The sequence below is a fragment of the Lonchura striata genome, chromosome 14 (assembly GCF_046129695.1).
Source record: "Lonchura striata isolate bLonStr1 chromosome 14, bLonStr1.mat, whole genome shotgun sequence".
Taxonomy (NCBI): Eukaryota; Metazoa; Chordata; class Aves; order Passeriformes; family Estrildidae; genus Lonchura; species Lonchura striata.
Genome location: NC_134616.1, coordinates 15,332,150 through 15,353,640, shown reverse-complemented (window position 1 = coordinate 15,353,640; position 21,491 = coordinate 15,332,150). Strand labels below are relative to the sequence as shown.

At 60.6% G+C, this 21,491-nt stretch overlaps 4 protein-coding genes across 6 annotated transcripts; all 4 read right to left on the bottom strand.

Annotated features, from left to right (window-relative positions):
- Positions 1-3,317: 3,317 nt before the first annotated feature.
- Positions 3,318-4,463, bottom strand: GPR119 (G protein-coupled receptor 119). Its single transcript, XM_021544244.2, has one exon. It carries the CDS (start codon positions 4,356-4,358, stop codon positions 3,318-3,320), a length of 1,041 nt encoding a protein of 346 aa, XP_021399919.2. The 5' UTR covers positions 4,359-4,463.
- A 2,616-nt stretch (positions 4,464-7,079) lies between these two features.
- SLC25A14 (solute carrier family 25 member 14) lies at positions 7,080-14,148 on the bottom strand. Of its 3 annotated transcripts, none has more exons than XR_002466681.3 (9): positions 14,038-14,148; positions 13,808-13,955; positions 13,015-13,109; positions 11,240-11,325; positions 10,335-10,410; positions 9,788-9,912; positions 8,550-8,685; positions 8,118-8,198; positions 7,080-7,509 (listed from the first exon to the last, which is right to left on the bottom strand). XR_002466681.3 is itself a non-coding variant. In XM_021544242.3 (9 exons), the coding sequence occupies exons 1-9, from the start codon at positions 14,099-14,101 to the stop codon at positions 7,468-7,470; spliced, it is 873 nt and encodes a 290-aa protein (XP_021399917.1). In that variant the 5' UTR covers positions 14,102-14,148; the 3' UTR covers positions 7,080-7,467. The 3 variants fall into 3 exon arrangements, 2 of the variants coding, with proteins under 2 accessions (XP_021399917.1, XP_021399918.2); XM_021544242.3 differs by having other exon boundaries at positions 10,315-10,410; XM_021544243.2 differs by having other exon boundaries at positions 10,315-10,410; positions 13,882-13,955; positions 14,038-14,072.
- Positions 14,149-14,497: 349 nt separating this feature from the next.
- Positions 14,498-16,696, bottom strand: RBMX2 (RNA binding motif protein X-linked 2). Its single transcript, XM_021547794.2, has 6 exons — positions 16,680-16,696; positions 16,485-16,600; positions 16,362-16,413; positions 16,164-16,293; positions 15,883-16,063; positions 14,498-15,340 (listed from the first exon to the last, which is right to left on the bottom strand). The coding sequence occupies exons 1-6, from the start codon at positions 16,682-16,684 to the stop codon at positions 14,934-14,936; spliced, it is 891 nt and encodes a 296-aa protein (XP_021403469.2). The 5' UTR covers positions 16,685-16,696; the 3' UTR covers positions 14,498-14,933.
- A 274-nt stretch (positions 16,697-16,970) lies between these two features.
- RAB33A (RAB33A, member RAS oncogene family) lies at positions 16,971-20,200 on the bottom strand. The gene is made up of 2 exons (XM_021544240.3): positions 19,940-20,200; positions 16,971-17,471 (listed from the first exon to the last, which is right to left on the bottom strand). Exons 1-2 carry the CDS (start codon positions 20,165-20,167, stop codon positions 17,013-17,015), a joined length of 687 nt encoding a protein of 228 aa, XP_021399915.1. The 5' UTR covers positions 20,168-20,200; the 3' UTR covers positions 16,971-17,012.
- Between the last annotated feature and the right edge of the window lie 1,291 nt (positions 20,201-21,491).

Below are 21,491 nucleotides of genomic sequence, written 5' to 3'. Positions count from 1 at the left end.
ATCCCACCGGGACCGGGACCACCCCACCGGAACCGGCCACACCCACCGAGACCGGGACCAATGCCACCGGCACCGGGACCATCCCACCGGGATTGGCGACCCCCACGGGACCGGGACCATCCCACTGGGACTGGAACCATCCCACCGGGACCGGCCACACCCACCGAGACAGGGACCATCCCACTGTTACCGGCCACACCCCACCGGGACTGGGACTATCCCACCGGGGCCGCCCACAACCCAGCCTGACCGGAACCATCCCACCAGGACCGGCCATGCCCCCGGGACCGGCCTCACCCACCGAAACCGCGACCATCCCACCGGGACCGGCCACACCCCTCGCGACGGGGACCAATACCACCGGGACCGGGACCATCCCACCGGGACCGGCCACACCCACCGAGACAGGGACCATCCCAGCGGAACTGGGACCATCCCACTGTTACCGGCCACACCCCACCGGGACTGGGACCATCCCACCGGGTCCGCCCACAACCCAGCCTGACCGGAACCATCCCACCAGGACAGGGACCGCCCCACCGGGATTGATAACATACCACCGGGACCATCCCGCCGAGGCCGGCCACACCGACCAGGACCATCCCACCGGGACCGGGAACATCCCCAGCAGGACCAGCCCACCGGGAACGGAACACCTCACCGGGACAGGGCCGGCCCCGCAGCCGCAGCTCTGCTGCTGTCGCCCTCCTTTCCACCCCGGTTCTGTGCTCGCCCCCCGCGCCACGTCTGCTCCCTGGCCTCGGGCAGAGCCGCCCCCGGTGCCGCCCCGAGCCCCCGGTAGCGGAGCAGAGACCAGCCGGGCACAAGCGCGTTTATTCAGCGCAGGGCAGCAGTGGGGCAGCGCCCTCCATCCTTGCCGGTCTCGGTGTGGAGCAGGACGGCTCCATCCCCTCCCTCCACGGCCGCCCTGCGCGCTCCCGTGCAGCCGCTCCCGCGGTGCTCGGTGCCGCGGTCACCGCAGGCTGGAGCGGGACAGCGGCAGGGGCTCTCTGGGATGAGGGATGGGAACGGCTGCCACTCCGGGTTACCCCAGCAGCATCTGTGTGTCCCGGGATGGAGCCCCAGCTGTGCCAGCCCGTGGCTCGCAGACAGAGGAGAGGGGTCAGTGCCACAGTGAGATGCCCAGAAAGGGACACTCCTCTGCAGGAGGAGTTCTGCCTCCAGCTGCACCCTGTCCCCCACCTGCACAGTGTCACAGAATCTCAGAATTTGGTGTGAATTAGAACTTAAAGCCCATCCCATTCTGACCCTCTGTTATTGGCATCTTCCACTGTCCCAGGCTGCTCCAAGCCCCAACCTGGCCTTTGACATTTCCAGGGATCCAGGGGCAACCATAGCTTCTCTGGGCACCCTGTGCCAGGGCCTGCCCACCCTCACAGGGAACAATTCCTCCCCAAAACCCCATCCAACCCTGCCCTCTGGCAGCAGGAAGCCATTCCCCCTTGTCCCATCACCTCATATTCTTATTCAAAGTCCACATTTTCCATCTCTCTTGTAGGCTCCCTTCTAGTGTTAGAGGTGTAAAGCCACTGCAGCGTGTTCATGGCACCGAAGAGGCTGCCTGAGCCCTGATCCCACTTGCACAGGGCTCCTGCCCAGGCAGGGCTCCTGCACAGCCCTGATCCCACTTGCACAGGGCTCCTGCCCAGGCAGGGCTCCTGCACAGCCCTGATCCCACTTGCACAGGGCTCCTGCCCAGGCAGGGCTCCTGCACAGCCCTGATCCCACTTGCACAGGGCTCCTGCCCAGGCAGGGCTCCTGCCCCTCACGCTGATTCAGACCTGCAGCCTGGCCAGTTCAGTGATGGACTCACGCAGCAGAGCCAGCAGTCAGAAAGCTCAGGAAGCAGCACAAGGCCCATGTCCAAAGTTGTTGTCCCTGCTGGGCCCTGCTGCAGGAAGGCGTTGGAGGGAGGCAGAGGCTCAGAGAGGATGAGGATGATCAAAGCCACAGCTGGCAGAGCTCAGGCATCACCAGGAACAGGCAGCAAGTCGCTGGCGCAGGGAGATGATGGGCTGAGCCCAGAGCTGAGTCGGGCTGCATCCACCCCCCAGATCCCCCTACAGCAGCCCCCAGAGGCAGCCTGCTCTGGGCAGCCTTCCCCCAGGTTCAGTCCGTCCAGCACAGCAGGAACGGTGTCTGCCACACGGGACCTGGTCCAGGCCTTTCCCTGGCCGAGGGGGATGCCACAGAGGGCCTCTTGTTTAGGGTCTTTTAAACACACTTTCATTTTTGACTCTTTCTCTAGGATGGGGAAGACCTTAGCTTCATGGCAAGTTCTGGAGGCAAGTGGATACAGCTCTGAGCCTTTGTGTCTGCTAGTGGGGCAAGGACAGAGGTGGGAACAGCTGCTGTTTCATGCAGAGCACCCTCATTTTCAAAGTAGTGTACTTTTTTAGCAAATAAACCTCTTCTAAGGGAAGTTTTCTTGCCATGTGGATGAAACAAAATGATTTTATGAGAAGCAAGTATCACTACAGCCTCTGGCAGGGGCAGCCATCTGGCCACTAGGGCAGAAGGGGGGCTCCTATGGGCAGAGTGAGTGTGCAGGGACCCTTCCAGTCCCAAAACCTGATGGGCACAGCAGCTCTCCTGTGGGGATCTCTGAGGCAGCCAATCCTCCCTCTCCTTGTTCAGCCAGTTACTCATTTACTCACTTTACAGCCTGGGTAAACAGTGACAGCAGTGCCCCCCTGCCCAGGGTTACACCACCCCCACACAGGCATGGCCACTGCTGAGTCCTCTTTGTCCCCCATGCTCAAACCCACCCCCTTCACCTCACAGCCCAAAGCAGGGGTGGCCCTGTGTAGAACTGAGAGGTGAGTTTGGGAAGGAAGGGGGAGCACCAGTGGTCCAGCAGAACTCAGGGATGCTCACAGCCTGCCCAGCCTCTGCTGCCAGGGCCAGGAGGATAGAGCCCTCCCTGTCCCCACTCCTGCCCCAGCAACGGTGGGTCTGTTGCCCATGGAGCCAGTGCTGCAAACAGAGGGGGTGCACACCTGGCAGGAGAAGCGATGGGAGAAGGGTCTTTGCCTACAGAGCAAGTGGGACAGCTTGGTCCAGGAGACACGGGGCTGCTCCAGCAGAGGCTCTCCAGAGAACACCTGGTGAAGCTGGCTGTGCTGGGGGCCATGGGGCAGTGGGCAGGCTGGAATTCGGCCGTGATGGTGTCTGGGAATTAACATCCAGACTGGTCCCACCCATCTGTGATCTCCTTCACAGCTGGCAGGCCCCGAGTTCATAGTCACAATGCAGGAGGGGAGCTGGCAAGCCAGAGACAGCCACTCCTTACCAAGTCAGTCCTGGAGCTCCAGGCAGGACACAGCAGGAGGAGCCTTGGTGTCCTTGCCAGGGAAACAGCGGCTGTTGCCCAGGTGGAGCAGGACCCTCCTCTTCACACCTGCAGCCAGCTGGGCGAGCTGGAACTGCACGTCCCTCTGCCAGTAGGAGTAGAGCAGGGGGTTCAGGAGGGAGTTGCCCATCCCCAGCAGCCAGAGGAAGCTCTCAATGACTTTGTAGGGGACGCATGCAGGGCAGGCCATCTGCACAATGCTGGCGATGAAGAAGGGCAGCCAGGAGAGGGTGAAGCACCCGATGAGCATGGCCACCGTGCGCATGGCCTTCATGTCACTGGTGGCACGGGGTGGGGGACAGCCCCCCCCCAGCCCCGCCTGCTCCACCTCCTGGATGTGCTGCACGTGCACCGAGGCGATTTTCAGCATGTCACAGTAGAGGTAGAGGAAGAGGAGAAGTGCGGGGAAGAAGCCGAGGCAGAACACGGTGAGCATGTAGGAAGGCTGGAAGATGTTGAAGAAGGAGCATTTCCAATGGTTGGAGACCCTCTGGAAGCGCGGGATGAAGACCGGGAGGAAGCCGACGATGGCAGCAAACAGCCAGAGCCCCACCAAGCACACCCCGACCCTTGGGCCTGTCACCAGCTGGAAATAGTGGAAAGGCTTCCGGATCGCCAGGTGCCTGTCACATGCAACCAGGGTCAGGGACAGGATGGAGGCAGCGCAGGAAGAGATCACAAAAGCCATTCTCAGGACGCAAAAGTTCTGGGAACGATGAAAGGGCCGGGAAAGCTCATCCATGGCCAGGCCCATGACCGTGAAGCCAACCATGGCATCCGCCAAGGCAAGATTGAGGACAAAACAGAGCCCCTTGGAGCCGCTCCTCCGGATGTGGCAGAGCAGGACAATGGCCACCGGCACGTTGGCAGCGATGATGAGCGAGGCCAGCACGGCGAAGATGGCTCCCAGGGCCCAGCTGGCCGTGGCTGCCTGATGTGAGACCCACCACAGCGGTGGTGCACCTCCAGCTCGATTCTCAGCCATCACTCACCTGGGGCCTCGCAGCAGGAGCAACCTGGCAGCCCCTCACTCTGCAGGGATCAGCAGGAGCCTGGGGAGCAGGGGTGTCAGGGGGAAGCAGGAGCTTGGGGAGCAGGGGTGTCTCAAGGGGGAGCAGGAGCTTGGGGAGAAGCAGGAGCCTGGGGAGCAGGGGTGTCTCAGGAGGGAGAAGGAGGCTGGGGAGCAGGGGTGTCTCAGGGGGGAGCAGGAGCTTGGGGAGAAGCAGGAGCCTGGGGAGCAGGGGTGTCTCAGGGGGGAGCAGGAGGCTGGGGAGAAGCAGGAGCCTGGGGAGCAGGGGTGTCTCAGGAGGGAGCAGGAGCTTGGGGAGCAGGGGTGTCTCAGGGGTAAGCAGGAGCTTGGGGAGAAGCAGGAGCTTGGGGAGCAGGGGTGTCTCAGGGGTAAGCAGGAGCTTGGGGAGAAGCAGGAGCCTGGGGAGCAGGGGTGTCTCAGGGGGAAGCAGGAGCTTGGGGAGAAGCAGGAGCCTGGGGAGCAGGGGTGTCAGGGGGAGCAGGAGCTTGGGGAGCAGGGGTGTCTCAGCGGGGAGCAGAGCTCTGCAGCCTGCAGAAGGGACTGCTTGACTCGCTGCTGTGCCTGCAGAGGTCCCTCCCCTCCAGCCACGTTTCCAGACAACCCTGGAGCAGGGGGTGAGCAGGGAGCACCTGGGCAGGAAGCTGCCACGGTGGCACATGGGGGGGTGGCTGTCCCTCCCAGGCACCAGGGGCTGGAGCAAAGCTGCGCCTGCTGACACAGAGGCTGGGAATGGGGACAAGCACAGAGAGTTCCCAATGTCCAGCACAGCTCGTGGGGCTCCTGGGGGTCACTGCCAGATCCAGGACATTTTCTTGCTGCTGAGACCAAGGGAACAGCAGCCCTGAAGGTGACCTGGTTACAATGGGGAAGAGTGCTGTTGAGAGATATGTGCTCAAACAGATGGAGAAACATCTGCCAGCCTGGGACAGCAGCATTCACAGCTAGGAACCTGCAGTGCCCTCGGCAAGCACAACAGGGAACCCAGGGTATCCTTGGAGAGGCTGAAACCAGAGAATTGCTGGAACCTGCAGAGGGGCCTCGGATCCAGGCAGAAGGCAGATATGGCCCTCCAAGAGCTGGTGTCCTCTGCCCACACATGGATCCATGCAGAGCTAACTGGCTGCTGCCTCTCTCTGTCCTGGAGCTCCCCCTGCACAGCCCTTCAGATCCCCAGGCTGGCTCCAGGCTCCATGACATGGGTCACATCCAAATGAGACTTTGTCCATCATTGACTGACCTCACTCCTGCAGGAGTTTGATGAACTTTGCTGTGATACTTCCAGTGAAATCTAAGTGCTACTAACAGTAAAAAAATAATGTTTCTATGTACATACTCACTCTCTTTGCTAGTCATGATTGTTATTTACCTAATAGTAACCTGTAACTAAGAAATTCATGAAACTGAAGGTGTTGCATCCTTATGCTACAGATTCCCACAACACCCTTTACACATCTCGGGGAGGACTGACCTTCACAGGGACTGACAGTGACAGCTCCAGCCCCTACACAGTGTCACAAGTCCCTTCTGCCTCGTGAGCTGGAAAAATCCACGCTGCCAGGAAAGGGGCAGGACTGAGCATCTGTCTGTCAAACAGTAACTGGGGACAGGCCGGGCTGGGGTGGGGCTGGAAGGGCACTGCTGGAGGGCAGGAGCTCGGAGTGGGGGCACTGGCTGCAGCTGCAGGGCTGGGAGGACCCTCCACAACACCCGGGCTCTGCACCACGGGAGGGGTTCTGGTGGCCTTTCCTCTACTTCCATTTGCCCAGGGAAACATTTGGGGAGCCTTTGCCCTGATGCTGGAGAGAGTCCAAACCCTCAGAATAAGATCAAGGATGAGGGAGAAGTGGCAGGGCAGTGAGGAGCAAGTACAGGCTGGAGCCAGTGCCTCTCCTGGTTGACTGCCACTTTTAGCTTTAATGTATTTCTACCTTAAACACCCCGGGAGGGCTGACTGGTTCCCATGGAGCCTTCCACGTTAGAGTTCCACCCCCCAGACCTGCCTGTGTGTGCAGGAGCAGGTTCTCACACACTGCCTGGCACGGAGAGCCCTGCTCAGGGCAGGATTTCAGCCCAAGCACAGCGGAGTCACCTTCCCTTCCCCTGCAGCTCTGACTTCCCTCCCATTTTTCCCAGTGGGATTTGGCTGAACATTCCTTGTGTGCCTTCCACACAAACTCAGCTCACAGCAGCCTCAGCCAGGACATGCTGCTGTGTCACCAGGGACCCTCATCCAAACCAAAGCCACCCCACGGAGAGGAAAGGGAGCAGGAACATAAAACCATTTGCTTCCATAGCCATAAACATTAAAAAATAATCAAAAAATCAGAAGAGGATGACCAAAATATCCTGCTCAGCACCAGAACCACCATTTTCAAGTGCTGAGCTCACCTTTAAAGCACAGTACCTGGCTTCACAAATTATTTAAGTAAAAATAGTGTAATAATAAGCAGGAATTTAAGAGATTGAGGCAAAATTGAGCTGAGAGGGTAACAGGGTCATTTTTTGACACTAACAAACTTGAGTTTACAAACATCCCTACTGAAATGAATCTTACAGATTGTTTTTATATAAGTATATGGAGAAAAAAGGTGTCTATAGCATGGTGAAAACTAGTTTCTGTGCTCTGCAAGGGCACACACCCCTGCAGTGAATGAGCACAGACCCAAACTCAAGCCATCCAGTCAATAAATAATTTAATGAAGTTACAAGTTCTGCAAGAAACATGATGACAATGGCACCTTCACAGGCCCCAGCCTCGCCCCACGGGCACGGGAGGAGACCCACACCTGCCAGCCACGAGCCACAGTGCCCCAAAGGCCACTGGAACACACAGATCTTCACAGAAGATATTCCTGCAGGCCCAGGCATGCAGACACCTCCGGGTGGGAAACATGTGGCTCCTGCCTGTGCCAGGCAGCTCCTGCTCCAGGGACCATGCATGTGGGGAGAGCCCAGCCCACAGAGATCAAACACCACGACATGGGGACAGTGGGATGAAGAGGGAGGTGGCAGCACAGCTCTGCTGCCAGCCCCGAGGATGATTCTGGGGAGATGAATGCTGCTCTCAGAAGGGGAGGCGCTTCAACTGCTCGTATGTGATAAAAAACTGAAAGGAGTGTCAAGGAATTGGGACAGATGAGAGGCAACTGCCTGGCAGGGTGGGCAGAGCATGCAGCTGGGCTGGACACCCACCCAGGGAGCTCCTTAAACCCACCCATGGTGTCCATGGTGTCCACGGTGTCCCTGTCCAGGCAGCACAACCTGACCTGCCCAGGCAGAACAGAGCTGGGGCACACGTGCTGCCAAGAGCGGGGAGATGGACCCAGAGCAAACCCAGCTTGCCCACACCACTGGGAGAGGGAAGTGGCTCCAAGCCCAGACTGGGAGCTCTTTGCAGGGAACTCCCCACCCAGTTTCAGCAGGCAGAATGGTCTGGCTCAGCACACAGCAGCACTGGTCCTGCACAGTCAGCACCTGCCTCAGCAGCAGAATGTTCCCCACAATTCTCTCCCAAATAAGAGCTCATCCAACAATCTCCTGCAGCCCAGGCCACGCAAGATCTCAGCCAAGCCCTCAGAGGCTCTACAGGAACCATCAGCAGTGCCCATTAGGGTCCCCAGTGCAGCCCATGGGGGTGTCAGCCCTGCCCTGCCCTTCCCAGCAGGGTTCTCCCCTTGTCCCACCCACCACCTCCCAGCAGCACAGGGAGGATACGATGATGTTCCAGGGACCCAGACGAAGCCAGTTGGGCCAGAAGCCTTTGTAGAGTGCAAAGAAGCCCTCACTCTTCCATGTCTGGGAGGAGAGACAAATGGATGAGGAGACACCCACACCCTGCCCACCTCCCTCCCCGGTGCCAGGTGTGCCCTGCTGGCCCTGCCCAGCTGCTGCAGGGAGCAGACGGGCCCGTGCAAGTGTGTGAGGCATCACTGGCAGTCTCTGAACCCAGCTAACTGTGTCATGGCCTGAATTTTGTCCCAGGAGCTGGGAGGATGCTCAGGCTGACTGTGGCCTCAGGGAAGAGACTGGGCCCTCTCCCTCCTCGCTGATGACACGTGTCACCGCAGGATCTCACTGCTCCCATCAGCATGGTGCTGAGACCTGGCCGGCCTCCCAGCACAGGGATGTGCCCACCTGTCCCCTCACCTTGACGAGGCCATCCAGAGTGCCCTTGTAGAGCTCCGTGCTGCCCACGATGGCACGCTGGTTCATCATCCGCGTCCGCACCACGTCCACAGGGTTGGAGGCGATGGCCCCCGCCAGCCCGCACGTGAAGCTGGAACTGCACACACCAAATCAGGCAAAGACAGTCCCAGACACGGCCAGACAGGCATAAAATACCTTCCACTAGACTTTAGCAAAGCAATTAGCAATGAATGTGAGCTGCACTACCTGCTTCTACCTGGGAAAGGGGCAGCAGCGGGGCTGCCACAGCACCCTGCAGAGCTCAGGGGAGGGAAATGCTCAGCTCAGCTAACCCTGAGCTCATCTGAGCCCACAGCTGGTCCCACAGGCACTGGCAGCCCTGCAAGGGTCCCAGGTGCTGCCCAGGTGACACAGACCTGAAGGCACCCCCTGGAAGTGCACATCCTTCCCACCAGAGCAAGCGTTTCTTTGGGAAGGAGGGAGGAAGAGCAAAGACACCAGAAAGGACCACAGAGCTGCCAGTGTCTCCCTCCACGGAGGGTCTAGTGCTCCTCACCCTCACCCCAGCTGGCACTGGAAGCACTGCAGCACCTGCAGCTGAGGAATGGAGGTGGAAAAGGACTCTGGTGTTCTCTGCCAGCCTTGCCCGGAGCAGGCTGACTGCAACACTGACTGACTGCTCTGGGTCCAGCCAGCCGTGTGCCTGCTCCTCTCTCAAGGCTCTTCCAGCAGGGGCTGCAAGATGACAGGCCTGGACAAGTGAGGACTAGGGACTGGAGCAGCTTTTGAGGGGTTGTTACACATAGCCACACACGTGGTATGAGCCTGGGTCATACCAGGGCACAGATGTGGGGCAACAGCATTTCTGTCATCAGCCAGCTGAAACCAAGCTGGAATTTCATGTCACCACAGGATTTCTGCCAGGTCCTTCCCCAAGGAGGTCTCTGGGATGTGGGGATGGATTAGTGGTGCCCTTGGCAGTGCTGGGGGAACAGCTGGACTCAATGGTCTTGAAGGCTTTATCCAACCTTAATGATTCCATACCTGCTGCTAACTCTGAGCTGTTCCAGCTGACGGAGCAGATCCTCTGGAAGCACTAACCCTGCTCCAGACCCTCTGGAAGCACTAACCCTGCTCCCTGCAGCTCCAGAGCACTCGCTCCATGAATGGTTTTGGTCTCTCCCCAGTCCCACCTGGCTCCTCTGCCCCACACCCCCAGGCCTGCAGCAGGTACTCACACGAAGTGGGCAAAGATGGTGTCCCCCATGAGGCCTGACAGGATCAGATGCTTCTTGGTGATGTCGTAGACTGGCAGCTCCACCCCCACCACGATGGCCGCTCGCTGGGCCGTGGGGACAACACCCTGTGCAGCACAGACACTGTCACCAACCACAGCCACATCCCCTGCAGGGCCATCTCCTGACAACCTTCCCTGGACCCTCCCTGCAAGCACACCAACTGCTTCCCAGCTTTGCTTCAAAGCCAAGGAGGATGTCTCCACCCTGGCAGCTTTATTCCAGCTGGATTAACTCCACACAGCTTCCCTGCTCCCAGCACCAGCACACAGGAACTAGGCTGTCACCCCCTCACTTTCTGCACCAATTTCAACACCAGAAAAGACTCTGCCCCCACAAGAACAGCAGTTTAAGGAGCCAGGAGGGGCTCCAGGGGCTCTTGCTACAGAACAACAGGACAGCACCTGCTTCCCTAAGATTTTTCTTAGTTCTGCTGCTGCTGGTGGGGGATTCTAGGAGCTGGTGCTCACCCTCCAGAGGCCTCGGGTACCTTCCTGCTGGTAGATGTCAATGAAGCTGCCAATCATCCCGCCCTGGAACAAGCTGCCCTGAGCCTGCATTCGGATCTGAAAGAAAAGGAAGAGTCAGCAGGTGGACATCAACACCTGTCCTGACACCAGCACTTGCCCACAGGGAGAGGACACCAGGGACAGAAGCTCCATGGAACTCCTGGGAGAAGGAACAGAGCAGCTAAGAGCACACACTGTTCTCCACCTCCCTCTCCCTGCAAACCACCCGGACAAGGATGGCAGCACGCAGGGGCAGCAGCAGGGTGGGGGCACAGGAACATGAGGAACAAGGCCTTCCCCCTGAAAGCAGTTCCAGAAGGGGAACTACACAGGCAGAAGAGAGGGAAGTTCTCCAGGCTCTCTTTGCCCAGAGCAGGGCTACCCTGAGCCCAGGGCACCAGGCAGTCCCCACTGGGCTCTGCTCACTCCATGTAACAGGCAGGCCTTTGGGGCAGTGCCAGCACCGTGACCAAGGGGGCAGGAGCAGCTGCTGCCACCTGCTCACCTGGCCCAGGTCAGGTAACACAGCTCCCACACCTCACCAGGACAAATGTCATGATCCTTGTTGCCCAGAGAAGCCCTGGCTGCTCCATCTCTGGAAGTGTTCCAGGCCAAGTTGGACAGAGTTTGGAGCAACCTGGTCTAGTGGGAGGTGTCCTTGCCCATGGCAGGAGGTGGAAGGAGATGGTTTTTCATGTCTGTCCCAACCCAAACTGTTCCAAGATTCTGTGATCTTTAAGAGCTGTATTTTTAAACAACATCTATTAATGACCCTGGGCTTTGGTCTCCATTCATTAAAAAAGCCCAAACAAGCAGAACTGGCAGCTCAGGGAGCACTGAGCTGCTCCTCCCACAGGTCCCACAGCCAGGCAGGAGCAGCTCTTACCTTCAGCACATCTGTGGGATTGGCCAGCGCAGAGGAGATGACCCCGGAGACCACCCCACAGATCACATTGATGAGCAACGTTTCATCTGCAAGCAAGGAAAGAAGGTCAGACCCTCACAGGAGGGGGCACAGTAGGAGGAAGCAAGGGCTGGGTAGAGCAGCTCAATTTTCAAATCACATGGTGAAGCTGCAGGAGCAGGGCCTGGGCAGATGCCACAGCCTGTGACAGGTCTGTCCCCACACCTGTCAGAGACAGAGGTGGCAGCTGAAACATCAGCAATGCACTCTCTGAGGGTCTGACTGATGAGAAGGAAAATCCTAGGACACATAAAAATTGTGAACAATTATCTGAGATTTCTCATGGCAGAGACGAGCCAGGACAGAGGCAGAGAGAGAGGGACAACCCAGCATTTCCCCAGACCCCTGGATTTGCCTACACACAGCCAGTTGGAGCCAGCTGAGGATTGAGAACAGGCAGGGAGTTAGATGTGATTAGTGCCAGGGAATAACCTCAGATTCCAGGCCCGGTGTTAGGGTGATGGTTACATTGGGAAAACACACAGGCCTTTGCTGGTACTGACCACGACACTTCCCAGAGGACACCAGGCCACTGGCTGCCCCAGGCCTGTAGGGAGACAAACATTCAGGCATGGAGCTCACAGCTGAAAAGGCTGGAACAGCGAGGAGGGTGTGGGGACCGTGTACACAGAACCAGGCAGGGAGAGGCCTTACTGAAGCAGGACAGCAGCCCTGAAAGGATCTCTAGTCACAGAACCTCCTGAGATGGAAGGGTTCCACAAGGATCACCCAGTCCAACTCCTGGCCCTGCACAGACCCCTCAACAATCCCACCCTTTCCCTGAAGTGCTGCCCAAACACTCCTGGAGTTCTGGCAGCCTTAGGGCTGGGACCATTCCCTGGGGAGCCTGGGCAGTGCCCAGCACCCTCTTGGAGGAAAAAAACCTCCTCCTGATACCAACCTAAACCTCCCCTGACACAGCTTCCTATCATTAGTGTGCTGCATTTCATCTGCCCATCCCGCTTTCCCAGGCTGGAACAGCATTACAACATTCCCTCATATCACAGCAGGGATGGAAATCTCACCTGCAGATCTCGGTGCTCCCTCAAGGAACATCCACCAGACTCTTTCTCCTCCACTCCCCAGGCAGGAGCTGCAGAGGGCACAGGTCAAGGGCACTGGTGGAACCTCACCTTTACAGTCAGGGCCAAAGGCACAGAGCTGGACTGCAAAGTTCCTATCCAGAACATGTCTGGCTGTGCCAGGGGAGGCTCAGGTTGGACATGAGGAGGAATTTCTTCATGGAAAGGATGGTCATTGGAAGGGCCTGCCCAGAGACGTCTGGAATCCCCATCCTTGGAGGTGTCCCAGGAATGCCTGGATGTGGCACTCAGTGCTCTGGGCTGGGGACAAGGTGGGGATTGGACACAGGTTGGACTTGGTAATCTTGGAGATCTTTTCCAACTTAAAGGATTCTGTGATTCTCCTATGATTCCGTGAAAGGAAAGAACCTGGCTGGAAGGTGTTGGGTAGGGACCACAGGCAGTGCAGACAGAGCACAGCGAGGTTCCCATCGGGATTTAATCCAATCCTTGTTCTCACTGGCAAAACAAAACCACAGCACCCAGTAATCGAGCTCCATTCCTGTGGGACTCTTGGGGTGGGAAGGACAGAGCAAGGAATGAGCAGAACACACAGCCCAGAGTGTGAGGGGGTGGAGCTGGGAGGTGCCCGTGCTGCCCTTCCCCAGCACCGACCTTCCATGCGATCCACGAAGAGCCGCTTCAGGCTCTGGTAGATCCCGATCTTGATGGTGCCGTAGGATGCCTGTCTCAGCAGTGCCGGGGCGATCCTGAGGGGGAATGGACCCTGAGCATCGCTGCGGGCCAGCCCGGACCACTCCCCACCCGCCCTCAAACTGCCGCGGCCAGGCACAACCCCGCTGGGGCTCCGAGAAACGCAGCTCTGCCCAGGTTATCCGGGATTGCCCCACGCACCCCAGTGCCAGGGGATGGCACCCACGCAGCCCTGGCCTCGCTCCCCGCCTCGGGAACACCGGGAGACTCCGCTCAGGGGGACAAGGCAGGGAGGGATCCAGGGGGACACAGGAGCGCACAGGAAATGGGGGCGCAGGACCGGCAGGGAGCAAGGGAGCGGAGAGATGCCGTGACAGAAGGTGCAAGAGAGGACCCGGGCTGGGGAGGGGGAGCCGGGACAGAGGCAGGGCAGGGCCGAAGGAAGCCGGGATGGGTGGGGGAGACCCGGGGTGCAGGAGAGGTCCCGGGGCGGGCGGAGGGAGATGCCGGGATGGAGGGGCGAACACGGCAGACGGGGCGAGGCTGCGGCCGAAGACGGAGCCCAGCACAGGCGGTGGGAGCGCCGGAGCCAGATCGGGGCAGGCACCGGGGGGGCCCGGTGGGTGCAAGGAGGCGCCGGGCAGGGGGAGGACCCGTGGCACATGGGCGGGTGTCCCGGTACGGATGGATGAGGCCTCGGGGGAAGCGGGGCCCGCTGCCGATGGGCCCCGAGGGGCCCGGCCCCGGTGCTCACCCCGAGTACAGGGCCCGTCCGCCCTCCTCGCGGCAGATGCGGAAGAGCGCGTGGAACATGCCCCGGTACCGCACCTCGCGGAACCGCGCGTCGGTGCTCTGCCCCTGCACCTGCAGCCGCGTCTTGGTGAGGTCCACGGGGAACGTGCCTGCGGGGACAGCGGCCTCAGCGCCCGCCGCGACACGTACCGGCCCCGCCCGGCCCCGCCCCGCCCGGCCCCTGCGCCTCACCGAACTCGGCCACGATGGAGGCGAGCCCGCCATACACGAAGGGTTTCCAGTTGAGCGCGGACATCGCATGGCGGGCGGACACCGCCGCCACCGGGCCGGGACCGGAACCGGAACCGGAACCGGGCTCCGCCGCGCCGCGCCCGCCCCCTGCCGGCACCGCGCCCGGGAAGCCGCGGGGCCGCTCCACCCCAGCCCCGGCGCGCCCCCCGCCTCCCTCTGGGAGCGGTCCCGGGGCTCCGGGGCGGAAATTCCCCCTTGCGCCTAGAACCGGCACGGACCGGACCGGAGGCATTACTCGTTACACGAACCAAACCCAGCTAAAGCCCCTCCCTTCTCCGCCCTGCGAATCCCGCACTCCAGCGCTCCCGGCTTTCCAGCCAAATAAGACCAAAATCAGCTAAGAAAAACAGATGACACCTCTTCCCTGGCCACAGACAGGAACACTGCTCCCGGAACCAGCTTCGCCCTAACAGCAACTTTTATTAAGAAACCTTTAAACAAATCCATGATAAATCACCCCAGCACAGCAGTGTATCCCTGTGGATACATCATGGAATCCCAGATGACACTGGGCCCAAACCTGGCCCAGGAGGCCAGACAAGACACCCAGCAGCAGCCTCCGCCCCCAGAGCAAGAGGGAGACACCACCCCAAGGGATTTAGGGAAGGGGATTATCCTGCTGCTGCTCCCAGCCTTCACTGCTTGACACCCTCCTTGGTCATGGGACAACCCACTGTCCCAGCCAGCAGCACGGGACGCATGGAGAGCCATGGCCCAAGGTGGGATGAGAGGCAAGGAGCAGCTCCCAGGTGAAAGGTCCAGCCGCAGCATCCCAGGAGCTTGGAGCAGGTTTAGGCAGGCTCGGAGCCTCCCTCACCCCAATGCTCACCGAGGGCTCAGCAGCGGCCGGAGTCTCTGCCAGAGCCCCGCTCCCTGTGCCTGGAATGGCGCTCCCGAGATCTGTCTCCCCTGGGGGACGTGTCTTGCCGGCTGCTGTGCCCGTCGCCCCTCCTGCCAGCCTCCTCCCTCCTCTCCCGCTCCTCCCAGGAGCTGCTCTGGCCCCTCTGCTCGCGGCAGTTCTTGTCCCCCCTGCTGTCCGAGTGCCGCTGGTGCCGCCGCTGCTCCTCATCGCGCTGCGTCCTGCTCCCGGAGCTCCTGTCGGTGCTCCCGCCAGCATAGCGCTCGTACCCGGGGTCCTCCTTCTCCTTCTTGATCTTGATCCTGGGATGGGGCTCCTCCGTGCTCACCCGCTTCCCAGCCTGTGGGCTCGACTTTGATCGTTCTGCTCTGCTCCGCTGCTTCTCTGGAATTAGGGTTCACATTTCGGGATTGACAAAACTCCAGGAGCACCTTGCTCCCCATGGCTCCCCTGCCACCATCCCAACTCCTCTTCCACTACAAATTCTCCCCCTCCACCTAATTTCCCAGCCTGCTTCCCACCTCAGGGAGATCCCAGTCCACTTCTAAGCACAACTTTTTCTCCTCCAGCTGCAGCCACCCCACTTCTCTCTTGAACATACACATCATGTTCTTCCCAGCAAAGCTGGGCATTTCCACACCACCAGGAATGCTGAGAACTTCCAACTTCCTTTTCCTCAGTAACACTGTGATCCACTTTGTGGAAAGTATCTCTCCAGACCTGAGGACTGCCTCATGGCCTCATGGCTCTCCTTCTTCTCCCTCATTTTTGAGCATCTCCTCAGCACTCTGTCACAACAACTTATTTCCACCCTCATTTTGTGCCCATTTTTGTTCCTCCAAGCGTCCCTCCACGCAGACTCCAGCCCCCAAACCCTACCATGGGCACGCCCACCTGGGATCCAACCTGCCAGCAACACTCCTCACCTTTCTGCTTTTTCACGGGCACCTCCTCATCCTCAGACGGGGAGTCGGACGAGGTGTGAGGTGGCGTTTTCACCCCACAGCCCTTGGCATCGAGGGCTCTAGTCACATCATCCCAGTCCTCAGACTCCTTGGGGGGCCGGTAGTTGGCCACATGGTCCACGCGGATGGTCCGTCCCTTGATCTGCGGGGCCGGGCTGTCACCGCCAGCTCCCAGCTCCCAGGGCCGCTGCCGAGCCGAGGGAGCACTCGGGGAGCCACGGCAGCACCTGAGCCCCACTCACCTTGATCCCATTGAAGTTATCCACAGCCAGGATGGTGCTTCTCTGGTCCTCATAGCACAGGAAGCAGAAGCCCTTGGACTTCCCGGTCTTCTTGTCCCGCACGAGGTTGATGTTGACGACCTCGCCGTACCTGTGGCACACGCACCGTCAGCGCCGCGGCAGCGCCCGCGGCGGCGGGGCCGGGGCCGCGGCACTTACTGCGAGAACACGCAGATGACATCGCCCTCCGTCAGCGCGTAGTGCAGCCCGCCTGCGGGGACAGGGGAGGGAAGGAACGGCTCACCGGCACCGCTCCCGTCCCGGCCCCGGCCCGCTCCCTACCCACAAAGATCCAAGCGCTGTCCTTGTACTCCGCGTGCCACGACACCGCCTCCTGCACGCCCAGCTCCGCCTCCCGCGCGTTCAGCTCATTGATCAGCTTCACCTTCGTCAGGGGGCTGCGGGCGAGGCACCATCAGCACCGGCACCGGCGGGACAGAGCCGAGCCCGGCCTTCCCCCACACCCCTCACACCTACTTCATGGCGGCGGCAGCGCGCACTGCGCCTGCGCAACGCCCGCCCCGCCCCGAGCCGAGGCGGACGTAGCCGAGTGTGGCCGAGTCGGGCCGATTGTAGCCGAGTGTGGCCGAGTCGGGCCGATTGTAACCGAGTCAGGGCAATAATAACCGAGATAGCCCGAGCGCGGCCGAACAGGGCCGATTGTAGCCGAATCGGGCCGATTGTAGCCGAGCGCTACTCGCCGAGCCGAGCCGATCGCGGCCGAGCCGAGCCGATCGCAGGCGGTAAGGCAAAGCAAGAGTCGGGGCGCAGGGGGCTCAGAGCCTTTATTGGGGTCCGGGCGGGTCCCGCTCAGCACGGGCAGGAGCCTTTCCCGCTGGCCTCCTCCAGCCGCCGGGGCTGCGGCTGGGGCTGCGCCGGCCAGCCCTCCGTGTCCCGGCAGGGCAGCGAGCGCTGCGCCTTCAGCCGGCACACCAAGCACATGAAAATCGCGTCCACGTTCTGGCTTTCCTGTGGGTCCTTGGCCGAGGTCTCAAACAAAAGCATGTTGTGAGCGTCGGCGAACTTGAGGGCCAGGCTGGATGGCACCTGGATCAGGTCTTTCAAGTCACACTTGTTCCCCACGAGCACCCTGGGGACGAGCGGGGGCACCGCGTGCCCGTTGCACTCCTCGATCCACGTCTTGAGGTTGGTGAAGGAGCTCATCTTGGTCACGTCGTACACGAAGACCACGGCATGCACATTGCGGTAGTAGTGCTCCACCATGCTCTTCCGAAACCTCTCCTGGCCAGCTGTGTCCCACACTTGCACCTGGGAAGCGAAGCAGACAAGGAAAGACGCTACAGGAGTGTGGAGCCTGGCCCTGGCAAGGCTATGGGGAGGGGGTTGCAGGAGGGCTTCCTGCTCTCTGGGCATGGTTTGGACTGGAAAGGAACTTAAAGATGATACAGTCCAACCCCTGCCATGGGCAGGGACACCTTCCACTGTCCCAGGTTGCTCCAAGCCCTCTCCAACCTGGACTTGGGCACTTCCAGGGATCCAGGGGCAGCCACAGCTGCTCTGGGCAACCTGTGCCAGGACCTCCCCATCCTCACAGCCAAGAATTTCTTCCTAATATCCAATCTAAACCTGCCCTCCCTCAGTTTAAGGTCATTATCCTGTCCTCCATTCCTTGTCCCAAGTCCCTCTGTGGCTCTCTTGGAGCCCTTTCAGGCACTGGAAGCATGTCTAAGGTCTCCCCTGAGGCTTCTCTTCTCCAGGCTGAATAAACCCTGCTCTCCCAGCCTGACTTCAGAGGAGCTGCAGTCCTCAGAGCATCTTTGCATCCTCCTCTGGACTCATTCCAACAGATCCATGTCTATTTGTGCACCAAATCCTACGCCATGAATGAGAATGCTGATGATTTCACAGAGGAAAAGAAAAAATGAGGAGGGGGAGCCACCCTTTGTGTAGGAGTACAGTGGGAGGGCCAGGAGCTCTGTGGGAATGGGTGAGGAGCCAACAGAGCTCATGGGGGAGGATTAAAGAACGAAACATCACAGATGACATTGTAGGGGGTCTTGGCTATAGACCACCTGGCCAGGAAGAGCAAGCAGATGAGATGCTCTGTGGACAGTGAGCAGCAGCCTTGTGTTTGCAGCCCCTGGTTCTCACAAAGAACTTCAGCCACCCCAATATCTCATGGAAGGACAGCACAGCAGAGCACAGGCAATCCAGAACATTCCAGGACACCATCGATGACAACTTCCTGACCCAGGTGACAGAGATGCAAGGAGGCCTCTGGGCTGGATGAGCAGACAGTGAGGGAACTGGCTGAATGTCATCTGCTCCTAGACGGTGCTGGCCAGTGACACCAAGTCTGGCTGAACACTGGTAACCAGCAGAGTGCCCCGGGGGTCAGTCTGGGTTCTCCTGGTAATGTTTTGTAGCCTGGAAGTGGCAATTTCCAAGTTAATCCAAATTGCCCTACCCATGGAGACAGTACCTGCCTTGGAGTCTTTCCAATTGAAAAACGCTGGCAAAGCAGAGCTGCTGCTCAGCCCTTTCAGAGCCAGTCTCTCCCAGGCAGAGCAAGAGAAGGAGGATCCTTGTCCACCTCTCACCTCCTCTCTAGGATACATATCCCAGGAAATGGCCAGTTTGCTGCACTGCCTCCCACTCCTGCCCACTGGAGCTCAAATAATATCCAAAGGTAGAAAACCTGGCAACATTTTCCAGCTAGTGGCAGCACACAGGCTCCATGCCAGCCTGCACCACAGCTCACACCAGCACAGCTCCGTGGGGCTGCACAGAGCCAGGGAGGGCAGGGAGAATGACCATCTCTAAAGGAGAGCGGGAAAAACATTCATGGACAGCCTAGAAGCACAGCTAAAGCTCTCACCCACCAACACAAGATTGGGTTTCATTGTGAGTTCAACTTTCAATCAGCCATCTGTCAGTACAGCAGTGATGTTTGTTCTTCCAGCACCAGTCTGATCCCCACAGCTGGGCAGGCCAAGCTCCACCACAGACTCTGCTCCCAGGGGTTTCCTACCAGTGGCAGATTGCTCTGACACACCAGCCAGAGCTCTTCAGGTCTGGGCTGATCATTCTTTACAGGTGTCACACAGCCTTCCTAAGAAAATTCATCCTGCTGCAATCGCAGCTCCAGGTGCAGCTGGGAGCAGGTTCCTGCACTGCTGCTGCCACCACTGAGCCCGCTGCCGCTGGCCCATGTGAGCTCTCCGCCTTCCAGTGTGGCTGCTGCCAGCCCATCACTCTCTGCCCCCCAGAGTCCTGTCCCCCATCCCACCGCAGCTCTACCCCTCCGCTGGTCCAGTGTTGGGAGCTGGAGCCACCCCAATGCTGCGAGGATCCAGCTGTGCCCATCGCAAGGGTGGCGGTGACTCACCCCGAGCCATCACTTCTGATCTCTGCATGCTCAAGCCAACCCCAGAAATAGTGACAAGGCAGCAGGGACTGGTCCAGGGCCATCTCTGCAACATAGGGATGAGAATTCTTCCCTGGCCCTGTTCCCTCTCTCCAGCTGGGCTGTAAGGAAAAGCCCCCAGGAGGGGTTTGGCAAGAGGCAGGGATGGGGACCGGCTGCCATCGCTGCTGGGGCTGCTGCCGGCCAGATCGGGGCCGGTGCGGGGCCCACCGGGGACAGAGCGGGGCCCACTGGAACCGGTGTGGAACCCAGAGAGGGCGAGCGAGCCCCGCCGGGGGCCAGCGCACGGTGTGGGACCCAGCGGGGGCTTAGCCGGTGTCGGCCGGCCTGGAGCCGGTGCGGGGCCCACCTTGATGCGCTCCCCCTCGATCTCCACCGTCTTCTCGCGGAAGTCCACGCCGATGGTGGCCTCGGTCTTGCCGGGGAAGGTGCCCCCGCAGAAGCGGAAGGTCAGGCACGTCTTGCCCACGTTGGAGTCTCCGATCACGATGATTTTGAAGATGCGGGTCTGCACGTAGGGCTCCAGCGCGGGGTCGGGGCCCGGCGGCCGCGCTCCGCCGCCGCCGCCCGCCGCCATCCCTCCCGCACCGCTGCCGCCTCACCGGCTCATCGGGGCGCGTCGCCCCGCCGACCGGCTGCGGCACCGCACGGCACCGGGTCCGCCCCGCCGACCGGCACCGGCACAGCTCCGGACAGCGGCACCGCTCGTCTCCGCCCCACACCCCGGCACCGGCACAGCCCCGCCCCGCGGACCGGCACCGGCACAACACGGCTCCACCCCACGCACCGGCACCGGCGCAGCCCCGCGTAGCGGCACCGGCACAGCCCCGCCCCGCACACCGGCTACGGCACCGCACGGTCCCGCCCCGCGTAGCGGCACCGGCACAGCCCCGCCCCGCACACCGGCTACGGCACCGCACGGTCCCGCCCCGCGGAGCGGCACCGGTGCAGTCCCACGTACCGGGACCGGCGCCACACGGTACCGCCCCACGCACCGGCTACGGCACGGCCCGTCCCCGCCCCGCGTAGCGGCACCGGCACCGCGCGGCTCCGCCCTACGCTCCCCGCTCTGGCACCGGCGCTGACCCGGCTCAGAGCTGCGGCCCCGGCCCTGCGCCGAGCCACAGACCGGGACAGAGTGCCTTCAGCCCGGGCCGATTCCCAGAGGAGCGGCGGGGACCGGCAGGGCTGCGGGCAGCGGGCCTGGCTCCTCCCGGGAGGGAGCAAGTGACCGAGGGGCACAGCGAGGCGGGACCAGACACCGGGGGACACCAACACCCGCACGTTCCCAGTGCCAAGAGCTGCCAGTGGGATCACAACCGCCGGTGCCAGAATGACCCTCTCCATGTCCAGCTGGGCAGCCACAGCACCCGTGTGCCAGCATCAGAGAGACCAGGAAGGGGATGTGTCCCTCCTGCCCCAAGAAACAGGGCAGTGGGGTGCCAGCACCCACGGCACTGGGGCTCGGGGGCCGCAGCAGGAAGGATGCACACAAGGATTGCAGAAGTGAGGGGAGCAGGTGACAATCTGCAGGAAAAAAGGAGAGCCATGGCAGGAGGAGATGAGGGGACTCACGTCAGCTGGAATAGGACAACATCAGGCAGTGGCACAGCAACAGTGGCACGGGAACATGGGACAGAGCCCCCCGGGCTGCATTGCTCCTGCTCACACAGCCCAAGCGATCCCAAAAGAACCCAGACCCCCAAAATAGGCCTCTGGAAGATGACTCCTCCAGTGCCAGCACCGATGGGACCTGCAGGAGCCAGAGGCTGGGAAGGATTTACCACAGACCCTCAGTGGTCACCACCACCCCAGAGTGTCAGTTCTTATCTGCTTCCAGCAGCATGGACATGAAACAGGGTGCATGAAGCCTTGCAACAGGTGGAAAAACCTCAGAAAGC

What these genes read in the sequence shown, in the direction of transcription:
- RBMX2 (XM_021547794.2), bottom strand. An exon ending in GTCATCTGCGTGTTCTCGCA is followed by an intron (nt 16,294 to 16,361) that starts GTAAGTGCCGCG and finishes CGTGTGCCACAG; the next exon opens with GTACGGCGAGGTCGTCAACA. An exon ending in ATAACTTCAATGGGATCAAG is followed by an intron (nt 16,064 to 16,163) that starts GTGAGTGGGGCT and finishes CCGGCCCCGCAG; the next exon opens with ATCAAGGGACGGACCATCCG.
- RAB33A (XM_021544240.3), bottom strand. Translation starts at nt 20,167, where the DNA reads ATGGCGGCGGGCGGCGGCGGCGGAGCGCGGCCGCCGGGCCCCGACCCC. An exon ending in TCGAGGGGGAGCGCATCAAG is followed by an intron (nt 17,472 to 19,939) that starts GTGGGCCCCGCA and finishes TTCGCTTCCCAG; the next exon opens with GTGCAAGTGTGGGACACAGC.
- GPR119 (XM_021544244.2), bottom strand. Translation starts at nt 4,358, where the DNA reads ATGGCTGAGAATCGAGCTGGAGGTGCACCACCGCTGTGGTGGGTCTCA.
- SLC25A14 (XM_021544242.3), bottom strand. Translation starts at nt 14,101, where the DNA reads ATGTCCGCGCTCAACTGGAAACCCTTCGTGTATGGCGGGCTCGCCTCC. An exon ending in CTTCGTGGATCGCATGGAAG is followed by an intron (nt 11,326 to 13,014) that starts GTCGGTGCTGGG and finishes CCTTGCTTGCAG; the next exon opens with ATGAAACGTTGCTCATCAAT. An exon ending in CTCTGGATGGCCTCGTCAAG is followed by an intron (nt 8,199 to 8,549) that starts GTGAGGGGACAG and finishes CTCTCCTCCCAG; the next exon opens with ACATGGAAGAGTGAGGGCTT.